General features: G+C 44.8%; 1 protein-coding gene across 1 annotated transcript; it reads right to left on the bottom strand.

Annotated features, from left to right (window-relative positions):
* Positions 1–10741: 10741 nt before the first annotated feature.
* LOC136147417 (myeloid-associated differentiation marker-like) lies at positions 10742–11650 on the bottom strand. The gene has a single exon (XM_065906813.1). It carries the CDS (start codon positions 11648–11650, stop codon positions 10742–10744), a length of 909 nt encoding a protein of 302 aa, XP_065762885.1.
* Positions 11651–12198: the final 548 nt, after the last annotated feature.

Raw genomic sequence — 12198 nt, forward strand, 5'->3', positions numbered from 1 at the left:
GTGACAAAGTTTGATCTGAACAGACATTTAACTTAGTGTGAATGTTCAAAAGTTCAGTTGAGGGTATACTAATACGTTTGTTTACAAGGTGCTCTCAGACCACAGTGGGATGTTATGTCATATGGAGTAGATGCACCATATCACCAGTCTGAAGTTGAAAAATTCTGAGTTCTGGCCCATACCTGACCCCAAGAGTTTCAAAAAACAGATTGTGGATTGTACTGCTAACCCATTTTACAGATGAGAAAATGAAGGCTGGGGGTGTTAAGTCCTGCCCCAAGGCCACAGGTGCAAAGCCTTGTACCAAGGCCATAGAAGCAGAGCCAAGAACCCAGGTCACCTCAGAAGTTGACTGAGTTCCTTTGTCACCATGGCCAAAAGACCCCCAGATCATCACCAGCAGGCTTTCTGACCCCAAATGAGGCAAGAAAGCTCGCCCTGGTGGTCTCCCTATAGTGCCCTAACCAGTTGCCTAACACCAACTTTCCAGCAGGAATTTTCTTTGTCTTGAGGCTATAAAAATTGGCTACTGTTGAAAACTGTCGACTTTTCCTGGTCTGTCAGGTCGGCCTGCTGTGCTTGCAGTGCCCAATTTGTTATCTCTGCTCTTTCTTTTTAATAAACTCACTTCCTTCTGAAATGCTGTGTCCAGAAACTCGTTTCCGACCTGCACTTAGACTGCTTCAACAGGGAGCTTAAGTGCCGTCCTTAAGTTTGAAAGGCTAGGAAGTGGGAACCTAGATAAAAATTCCAAGATGTGTGTGTGAACACTTCACTCTATAGCCCACATGTCAGCAAGGCCTGGGGGTGGGAGCCCAGGACCAAAAACTTCAGGGCTCTGGGACCCAGGACATGCCTTCAGTGCCACGGCCTCCTTCCACAGCAACCAAAGACACAGGGTCCTGGCCTGTCCTCCCTGCAGCATCACTAGAAGGAGCTGCCATCTGAGGGGACACAGCCCCACCTGGAAGAGGGCAGCTTCAGGGGTGAACGGGGAGGAGCCATGGGGTGAGAGCAAGGCCGTGGGGACAAGATGATGTGGGAAGTAGCAACTGTTGTGAATCCCCTCCACCCAGTTTTGCCTTAACATGTGACTCTTCTGCACTAGGGAAGGGAGACCCCCACCCAGCATGACTCCAAGGGGGAGTACCCTGGAGGAACCGCAGAACACATGTGGAACACAAAATTTTTGCACTTGTTTTATGTCCCTGGATATGTTCCAATGTCTCCTGGTTTATTGTCTATGGGAACTTGAATAGAATTTGTATCCTGCTGTTGTGTGAAAATTGTATAAATCTTAATTATGTTGAATGGTTCATAGTGCTTTTCAGGTCTACTATACTTTTCTGCATTTTCATTCTATTAATTTTCAGGAGTTTGCTATTAAAACTCTAAAAATTGTAATTATCTACTTAAAAAATAATTGTAATATACAGTGGATATTACATATATACCTATATTAATATACATATATAACTTTGTTCTATATTTTGCAAGTCTCCTGTAAATGTGTTACCATATTTTCATAATTTAAAAAATAAATAAATAAATTAGCATAATGTTTGGCTTTTAATCTCCAAAGCTGCCATCCAGGTGGAATATGGAAAGATCTAGGAGTAGTCCCACCTGAGTGAGGATCTTCCTGGCCTGGGAGACTGGTTAGCAGCTTTGAAGCTGGGAAGAAGGGATTGGAAATGAACAAGGGTGCTGTGTCTGATGCTGATGGGGGGCATTTAGATTCATTTAATCGCACAGAGGGAGAACTTGTAGGAGACGAGTGGGGGTTCCTGCTGTGTGACCCTGGATAAGGCCTGTGCCCTCTCTGGGCCTCAGTTCCCCCACCTGTAAATCCGCAGCTTTGCCTGAGCCTCTCAGCAGCCCCTCCCCCACTCTAGTCTGTGAACCTGGACATGGTGCCCCCATCAGAGCCCAGCCTGGATGTGACTGAGCCCTGCCTGCCCAGCAGCCAGGCGTGTGGAGTAGAAGACAGTGAGCCAGGAAGGTCGTGGCCAGGACAGAGGAAGGAGGAGACGGTCCGGAAGGACAGAGAAGGAGGAGGGGAGATGGACACTCAGAGTGACAAGTAGTCTGTGGGGTGTGAAGGAAACTGGCAAGTTACTTTACACAGCCTCCATTTTCACATGTGTGCAATGGGCTTAATACCTACTACGGGTCAATTAAATGAATGAAACTATGTAAAGGGCTCCTCAGAGGGCCTGGCACTTGGCACCGTGGATCCATACAACCTACCTGTTCCCCTCCCCCTAAAAGAGAACCCAGAAGTCCCTGGCTCCACTTTGGACATAAGTACATGCAAGCTTGATTTGCTCCAGATCAGGGGCTGCAAACTCGTACGTCCTGGATGTGATCTGGCTATGTTTTTGGTTTTCCTTCGCAGTGTTTTCAGGAAGAGATGTATAGAATCAGCTTTATTTCTTTCTGAAGTGTTTGGTAGATGCACAGTGTTTTCATCTCACATGAAAATCCAGATTTCTAGCTCTTCTAGCTCATAAGATCAGTTGCTATGCCCTTTATTCTATATTCTTTTTGATTCTCATCTTTGGTTTTCTATATTTTTCTTCTCCTCATGCATAATTGACAAAGTAGGATTATGATCATCTCACATGTGCCCAGTTTCTCCTTTTTGGTGTGGCCAGGATTCCTGCCTGCTCACAGGAGCATCCACCCCTCCATCCAGGGAGCATCCATGTCCTCAACATCATGTACAGCCTTCAACACATTTCACATATGTACATGTGTGTAGGGCACACCTATAGACATTTTCAATTTTATAAACTTGAGACTGTATCAACACACAGCATCTTGTTTTTACACCACCCTTGATAGGCACAGCTGGTCCTCTCCAGGGACCCTAGTCCTCTCCATCTCCTTTACTTATTTCCTTCCCTTCTGTCTCCTGTGAGCATTTGGATTGACCACCCTTCTCTGTGGTGATCAGTGGACCCTCTCCTGTGAGCCTCAGACACTGGGGTCACAGAATATGACAAGGAGTCCTGGGATCCATGTGATCACCCTTCTCTTTTATATTTTGTCCTACCTCCTTTTGAAGATGATGGGCTGCTTTTCTGGGCTCCTGATGTCTTCTGATAGCGGTTAGAAGTTGTTTTGTGAAGTTTGCTCAGCGTTCAATTGTTCTTTCGATGAATTTGTAGGGGAGAAAGTGGTCTCCCCGGCCTATTCCTCCGCCATCTCGTGTGATCACCCTTCTCTAGGGCAGAAGATCAGCAAGCTTTTCTGGAAACTTCTTAAAAGTATGACAAAGATTATATTTTTCATCTCTAGTAGCTAGTATGTAGAAAGAAGTTATACAACTTAATAATAGGCCACTCAATTAAAATTATCGACTAAACTTCCTAAGATGTTTTAATTATCTTACTGATTTAAATGTGATAATTTTTGAAAATTTCTTTAGGTACCATGGAACTCTAATTTAAAATTTTTAATTTGGTATTTTACCCCCTAAGTCTTGCTTTAAGGAATTATGAGTCTACGAGAATGGCTACTATTTTACAAAAATGAAATTCATATAAGAGATAAATGATTTAGATGCAGTAAATTCACCTAATCAGTACTTGTGCTCTTTTGGAAAAGTGTATAAATTGTGCTAATCAATAGTTGTGCTATACTCAAAAAGCGAAAGTTAATATAAGAAATAGATCATTTAATTCAAATGGCACTGTTTGATTGCAAAAAATAAGCCAAAATATTTTGCAGTGGGATATGGGTGTGGGATATTCCCAGATATGGGAATGGTGTTAGCTGCTCAATTGTGTCCGACTCTATGCAACTCCATGGACTGTAGCCCACTAGACTCCATGGGATTTGTTCATGGGATTCTTTACACACAAATCCTGAAGGATGAGCCCCAGACTGAGTGACAAGTTTTGTGGCTTCTTTTTCTTATGTTAGATGTCAGGACTGGTCTGAGAAATTCATCTCTCTGGGCAGAGTGCATGGAACAACCAGGAAGCCATGAACTTTATAATCAAATAGTCATGAGTTCAAGTTTTGGCCCTACCACTTAACACTGTGCCTAAGTTTCACTATCTGCTGTCCATGGGGTCTCCAGGCAAGAATACTGCAGTCTGTAGCCATTCCCTCCTCCAGGGACTCTTTCCAACCCAGAGATCAAACCTGGGACTCCTGCACTGTAGGCAGATTCCTTACCATTAGAACTACCAGGAAAGTCCATGTGAATGGTGGGTAAACACATGAAAAAGTACTCAGACTCATTAATAGTGAGAGAAATGCAAATTATAACCCCAATGAGATATAATTACACACCTTAAACATATACAATTATCATTAAAAAAAAAAAAAAAACAGTGAGCAATAAGGCAAGGAACACAAGTCAGGGCCAAGTTGTAGAGGTTCTTAATTGTTTTTTTCAAAAACTGTCAGATTTTTGAGAAGGGTAATGATTTAATTTATTTTTTTTTCACCCTTCAAATTTATTTTCCCTTTATTAGTTGGAGGCTAATGACTTTACAATATTGTAGTGGTTTTTGCCATACATTGACATGAATCAGCCATGGATTTACGTGTGTTCCCCATCCTGAACCCCCCTCCCACCACCCTCTCCATTCCATCCCTCTGGGTCATCCCAGTGCACCAGCCCTGAGCGCTTGTCTCATGCATCCAACCTGGATGGTGATCTGTTTCACACTTGATAATATACATGTTTCAATGTTATTCTCTTATATCATTGATTTAATTTTAAAAATAAAGTTTCACAGGACTGCCTGGTGGTCCAATGGTTAAGACTCTGTGCTTCCAATGCAGGGGGCACAGGTTCCACCCCTGGTTGGGGAATTAAGATCTCACATACTTGTTGCTCAGCTGGTAAAGAATCCGCCTGCAATGCCAGAGACCTGGGTTCGATCCCTGGGTTGGGAAGATCCCCTGGAGAGGGGAAAGGCTTCCCAGTACAGTATTATGACCTGGAGAATTCCAGGGACTGTATAGTCCATGGGGTCACAAAGAGTCGGACACAACTAAGCGACTTTCACTTCACATACTGGGTGGAGGCGCCAAATAAAAACAAATAATAAATAAACAAACTGACATCCTGTAACTGTTTAAAATAAATAAATAAGTTTCAGAAAGATTAATCTGATATATGTTCATAGAATGGTGAATTTAATAAAAATTATCCAACATGAAAAAAATCTAATAAAAAGCATAGTACCTTTTTTTTATTAGAATGCAAGTTATAAATCATTATAGTCCTGAAATTATAGGATAGATAAGCTAATCTAATTGTCCAGTTGGTATGTTTAAAAAGTTGGAATCAAATTATCTTGCAGAAACTGCAGGAGTTTGTTCCATAATTTGACTACTTTTATTGGAGCTTCCCCTCAATTATACTTTTACTTTGAATAAAACAATGAAACTGTGAAAGTGAAAGTAGCTCTGTCATGTCTGACTCTTTCGTGACCCCATGGACTATACAGTACATGGAATTCTCTAGGCCTACTGAAGTGGGTAACCTTTCCCTTCTCCAGAGGATCTTCCCAACCTAGGGATTGAACCCAGGTCTAATTTTTGTGTAATTCACACTTTTTACATCTTCACTAAGCCCTCTGTTTAGTTTTACTAACTTCATTTTTGTTTTTGGCAAAACATTCTTGATGAAGGAAGCAGAGCATTGGTTCAGTGGCCCAGCCTTCTTCATCTGGGTCATGTCTGTCCTGCCACTGCAGCTGGGCCATCAGAACACTGCTACACTAAACTTAAACTCCAATTTGCTTACTCTGATCATACTCCTGGATCTTTGTACAATGTCAAGTTGCTCTAAAAGTTTCTAAATGCTCCCTCTCACCTTCCGTACTTCATCTCATTGTGGACAAGGAACAATTTGCAATCAGCACTAATCCACAAACCACACTCTGAGGAGCACTGTACAGAGTTCTCTGGGAAATGATGGATAAGCCCAGGGTTGGGGTATAAGGTAGAGAACTGAACTAAAGTTCTAAAGTGGTCCCTCCACCCAGGGGTCCTCTGATGATGTAGTTTGGGAAGGAGATGATCTGGGGACATTAAATGCTCAGAAAGGCTACCAAATGTTTCTGAACATGCTTCTTCTGAAGGAGAGGTCAGTATCTCCAGACAACCCAGAGAGATTCTCAAATCCATACTCCCTCACTTACTCTGTTTGGTTCAGCAATTTTAGGAGATCCTACTTCTTTGGAAGTTATGAGAGCCCCTTGGGAATTCTTACCTTTTCTGCACATAAATCCCTTTGAGAACATGATTATCTCAGAAATACACATATATACACATTTGAAATCTTGCATTCATTTACAAGGCTTTAATAGACCTTTTAGACCCCATCCCAGGACATCAGTGGATTCATGGGGCTTAGACTAGGAAGGTGGCCTTGGAGGAGTAAGTCAGGTGATTTTTTTAAAAATAATTTAATTAATTAATGGCTGTGCTGTGTCTTTGTTGCTGGGGGGCTTTTCTTTAGTTGCTGCACATGGGCTTCTCCCTTGTGGTGACCTCTCCTGTTTCAGAGCACCAGCTATAGGGAACTCAGACTTCAGTAGTTTTGACTCCCAGGCTCTAGAGCACAGGCTCAGTAGTTGTGGCACATGGGCTTAGTTTCTCCACGGTATGTGTGATCTTCCGGGATCAGGGATCGAACACCCGTGTCTCTTGCCTTGGCAGGCAGATTCTTTATCAATGAACCATTAGGGATGCCCAGAAAGTAATGGTTTCCTACAAATGGCTGCTGAACTGGACTCAAAAGAAGTGGAAAGTCAAGAAAGTGCAGGAACAAGGGAGCCTGGGAAACCTCAGACTGTGGGGGCGCTTGGAAGAAGTTTGTATTTTGACAAGAATCACTGGAGAGTTGGACCACTGTGAAGTGACGGAGGAAACATGTTATGGGAGAGAAATGTGTTCCCCGCCAAACAGAGGTGGTGGGGAAGGAGGGTCTGTGTAACCAGGAAGAATGTTACCAATAAATAGGACCCAGCAGACAAGAGGGAACAAGCAGAGAGGGTGGACAGAGGGGAGGAGCCGGCTTCCATCTCCACATCTGAGTCTCCAGGACTGGCAAGTCCAGGGGCCCCGGGAAGAGGGGGGCTGGGAGGGACCAGGGGTCTCTGGCACCCATTCCCCATCTAGGAGATGAGGAAACTGACTCAGCAGCAGTGAGTGCCCTCCTCAGGGGGACAGGGCAGGTTTGTGCAGAACAAGGGTGCATGGGACAGAATCTCAGCCTAGAGGAGGCTGTTGCTATACCTGTAACAAGCAACATGGAGCCATGGATGGACAGCTGGCCCAGGAACCAGGACACTTGAGTCCTGACTCTGACTGCACACACAGGGTGACTCTGGACAAGTCCTGCCCCTCCCTGGGGTCCAGTTGCTCCTCGTCTATGGTGAGAGGGTTGGACTATGCGAAGGATCTTTATACTCTCTTTTGAGCTCCACAGTGAGGGGACTGGATCAGCCTTGAAATTGTGACAATGACCCTTAACCTCCCAACACGAGGGATGGAGCAGCTGCCCTCATGAACCACAGGCTTGGACAGAGAGCCCCTCAGGTGAGCCAACCCTGGGCAGTTCTTGTTCTAAAGCACAGAGGCATCTATCTCCATCCTCCTGGGAAGTGAGGTCTCAGGGTGTGTTAAATTTGATTCAGGAAAATAATTTTATGAGATTCCTTGTACCAAACTTGCAGAGATAAATGTGTGCTTGCTAATATTGATGAAAAATTTATCAATAGTCAATTAAGAAAGAAATGGAAAATTTTATTCAAGCCAACCTAAGAATTATAACCAAGGAGACAGTCTTTCAGAAAAGTGTGAAAACTGTTCCAAATCAGTAAGAAGGGGAGGCCAGTAGGTATGCAATTTTGGCAAAGGGGCACATGCAAACAAGTACACATTTGGGCAAAGTTATTGCTCTGTGAAAGGACCAGATACCATAGTTAATGGTTTTAGTGCTTTTCTAAGTTTGGGAAGAAGCAAGAAACTTGGTTCATAAAAATTTCTCCTGAAAATATCTAAGCATCTGAGAACCGGTTCTGTCGGTTTTCCCAGAACACAAAGTGCCTCATCCTGATTTTTACCCCGAATTCCTTCCAGGGTGGGTTATAGGTTAGCGATAGCAGTGGCTAACGACTTGATTCTTGTAGAATGGGGTGGTGGACAACATTTTTTATTGCACAATCCTCCACACTATCTTCCTCTTAATTTCCACCAAGGTTTGGTAAGCATTTTTGATCAATTTGTCTCTGGTCACTAGGTATTCTTGTTCCCAGGTAAGATGAAGCTTTCCTTGATAGGCCACTCAGCGTGCTGTTTTTCATCTAATCCTGTTAGCAGTAGCCAAATTCTCTGGACCACCTGTCTTACTTGCCGCTCAAGCTCCAGAAAATGGTTCAGTCTTGTTACTTCTTCCCATATCTAGAGTCACACTATTACAGTCATGGATTTTATAGAGTATACAGGTTAATCATTTCAAGTTTTCAAATCCCCTAATCATCATAATTTTTTTAGGGGTTCAATCACACATTTGAATGCAAGAAAAAATAATCTTGTCAAATAGAGCAGAATGCAAGTAATATAGCTAGTGACATTAATAAGGTCATTTGTAAGTAGTATTACTTTCAAAAGAGTTACATGGCTGGGACTAGAACAGAAGTATTGATCTTTATGGTGGAGCAGGTATTTCTGCCCTTAGGAAGGTTGATTAACACATAATACAGATGCACACTGCACACTAAAGGGGTGAAATTTTTCTTTTCTTGCCTTAAAATATGAATTGTATTTCATTGTTTCTTAAGATTTCCTGACATGGGAACCATATCCCAGGAGCCCTCCCCCTCCACCCATCCTGTCCCTGGGTGAAGATCACATGCTTCATTCCAGAACAGGAGCGAGGGGCAGCAGAGGGTGTCCTCCCCCTCCCATCCCCCACAGCTCTGCTTGCCAGTCCCCTGGCCCTGGTGACACCAGGATGCTGGGCTCTGAGGCTCTGTGGCTGAGAGCAGGAGACTTGTTGTGTCTTTATAGCCACCAGTTACTGTAAAGGGCTGCTGGTCTCAAAGCAGGGGAGCAATGGTCACACACACACACATATGCAAGTGCACTGAGCTTGAACACAGGCACAACCCTTTATAGAAAGGCTGATGCTGTCATGGCCCCTTTAAGAGGTAGGGGGATAAGGATGTTGGCTTTGGGGTGGGGCCCAATCTCTTGTGCCACAGGCTGGCCCACACCCCCAGGTGTGGGAGGGAGGTCAGTGGGAAGGGCTCCCAGAGACCTAGCTTTGGGTGAAGATGGAAACTGGCCAGGACCCTTTTGAGCTCTAGGCAAATTGGGGGCAATTAGAATATGTGGATTTTATTCTGAAGTTTTTTTTTTCTTTGTTTTCTTTCATTTTTATGTTGAGTTTAAAAAAGACACTATAAATGTGGGAGAAAGGCCAAAGATTTTCTCTATAATTAACAGCAGGAGCTCTTGTACTAAAAAGCTCCAGGGAATTTTTCTAAACTATGTTTGTATAGATCATATTATACCTGAGTCCTGAGGAGCAGGAAACAGCAGCAAAAAGCAACTGACACACAGAAACATGTGTGTGTGTCCCCTCACACACAAACACAGCAGTTCCTTTGACAATGGAAGCAGCAACCCCCCACCCCCACCCCCTCAAGCCGCCTGCCCAAGAAAATATAAAAAGAAACTTCCCCCTTTACAAATCTGGTCAGCGAGTAACTTTTGCCCACTTGACCAGAAAAAAGAAAAGACTTGAAGGAAAAAAAAGCTACCATCAGCTTTAAAGGCTGTAGGGGCCATGCTCTTCTCGCTGCAGAGGCAGGACCTGCTATTTTGATCACTGAGGTAGGAGGGCCACATCACTGCCCCTCACCAACACTGCAGACAGGTGTCTTAAAGATCTTGTGATTTTTCATTTTTTGCCAGTTCCTTTTTTATTTCACAGAGAGTGGTTGGGATGAAAGCTATCCCAGCTTCCTTTAGATACTGTCTATGCAGCCAGTGTTCCATGAGCATGGAAAAATTCTGGAGCCAATTTCAGGTGGGGATGAGCATCAGGTGGGGCCCAGGGACCCAGGGTCTCCGCTTCAAGACTCCTGACTACTGGAAATTATAGACCTTCAGAGGCTTTATTTAACTTTAAGAGGAGATGCACTGTACACCGTACTCCACTAAAAGAAATGAAGCACAATGCCTACCTATCCTCTACCACACACACCAACTAAGCCACCGCCAGGGGGACAGACATGCTTTGGCAATGAGGACCCTCTGGAGGCCCAGGATGTGAACAGCTACACAGAGTGCTGTGTGCCGTGGAGGACCTCAGCTACACAGAAGACCTTAGGAGGTAGGAGGGGGCGGTGGGCAGAGAAGGAAGGAGTCTCAGGTCCCGATGGATCAGAAGAAGGAAAATGAGGAGAGGTGGTCAGGACACGGGAGGTGGGAAAACCAAGGATGACCAGAAAAGGGGCAAAAAGCAGAAAATATAGGAAAGATGGAACAGGAAGAGAAAGGGGCAAACAGGATGTGGGCAACCACACAAGACAGGAAGGAGTCAGAACATAAGGAGGGAAGGAAACGGAACAGAGAGTGAGATGAGTGGAGAAGGATGTGAGAAAGAAGAAAGGGGATCCAGGAAGACGACATCAGAATTTGGTAAAGATACCTCTGGTGAGCAGAAGGGATCCAGAGTCCCTGAATCAATCCTCAGTCCCTACAGAAATTTGTAGGCCCAGTACACCATGTCAGTGATGAGAAGCAGCAGGTTGATGGCTGTCAGGATGGCTACAGCCAGTCGCTGGCCCCAGGTGCACATGTCGTAGGACAGACCATAAATGCAGCTCACATCACTGGACCAATGGGGCTCCCCACCGAACTCCTCCATGAATTGGTAGAGCGGCCAGAGGACCAGAGCACTGATGTAGAGGAGAACGGGGAGCAGGATCTGCACAAGTTGGAAAATAAGGAAGGGCATGGGCAGCCAGCTCTCCCATTCATTCAGTCTTAGCAGCATTGCTAAAGCTGCCAGGATGAAGCAGATGGAGTACACGGCCACGCACCACTCCAGGGCCGGCTGGTGCAGGTACAGGGAGGTGTTGCTGAGGAAGGCGAAGATGACACCAGCCACGAAGGTCTCCAGCACCTTCAGCAGGCCTGGTAATGTGTGCACATAGCAGGTGATATCATCGAGATCATACCAAGACCAAATACCTGCCACTTCAATGGCATAAAACACAGATGCGATGCAGGAGAATGCAGTGGCGGCAATGGCCCGGTCCCGGTAAGGATTATCAGGCAGGAACTGGACGTAGGTAATGGAGTAGATGACGGAGGCTGAGAAACAGACGAGGGCAGCGTAGCAGGCGTAGGTAATGGGGAAATTGTACCAGTAGAAAGGAAAGAGGGTCTGGCACCTACATAACTCGACCATGGAAATGACAAGGGTCACAACAAAACAGAGGCACCAGATGGACATGGACCAGTTACCTATGGCACCCCGTTCAATGCCCATGTTGGCCACCAGTGAGAAGGCCACGCAAGTGGAGAAGAGCTGTGGCACCCGGATCCACCAAAACACTGCATACAAGTTGTCCAAGTCCGGGAATGTCATCCGGGTGGGCATGGTGTTTTGACAGTCTTGCAGGTCACGGTCACAAATATCGTCTTGACTGAGGATCCATCAAAGAAAGATCCAGCTCTGGAGGTGGATTAAGTCAGATGTCTGGAAAAGGCTCGGGGCACTATGACGGCTGAGGCTCAGGATCTGTGGAGTTGGAATCAATGGCCCAGACACCTGGGTAACACCATAGCCACTCCCGAATGGTTCTCCCCACCCATCACCCTTGGCCTTGTCAGAAAACTTGCCTTATCCCAAACCTCACAGCTGGGTTTGGTCTGGCATCAAACCATGAACATTTTGGATCTCCGAGCCATGGGCCATTATCTATGGATACACAGGATAGGATGGTCTTTATCTGCACTCCCAAACCTTCAAGTCTCTCAACACTGAAAATGAAATTTTAAAAAATTAATTGGCAACAAAATTTGACCTGAACAGATGTGAAACAATTTATGATCTCTATTTATTTCATTTAGTGTAAACATTAAAAACTTCAGTTGAGAATACACTAATGTGTTTGATTACAAATTGGGTTCAGGCCCCAGTGGGGT

Source organism: Muntiacus reevesi, chromosome 15, assembly GCF_963930625.1.
Source record: "Muntiacus reevesi chromosome 15, mMunRee1.1, whole genome shotgun sequence".
Classification (NCBI taxonomy): domain Eukaryota; kingdom Metazoa; phylum Chordata; class Mammalia; order Artiodactyla; family Cervidae; genus Muntiacus; species Muntiacus reevesi.

What these genes read in the sequence shown, in the direction of transcription:
- LOC136147417 (XM_065906813.1), bottom strand. Translation starts at nt 11,650, where the DNA reads ATGCCCACCCGGATGACATTCCCGGACTTGGACAACTTGTATGCAGTG.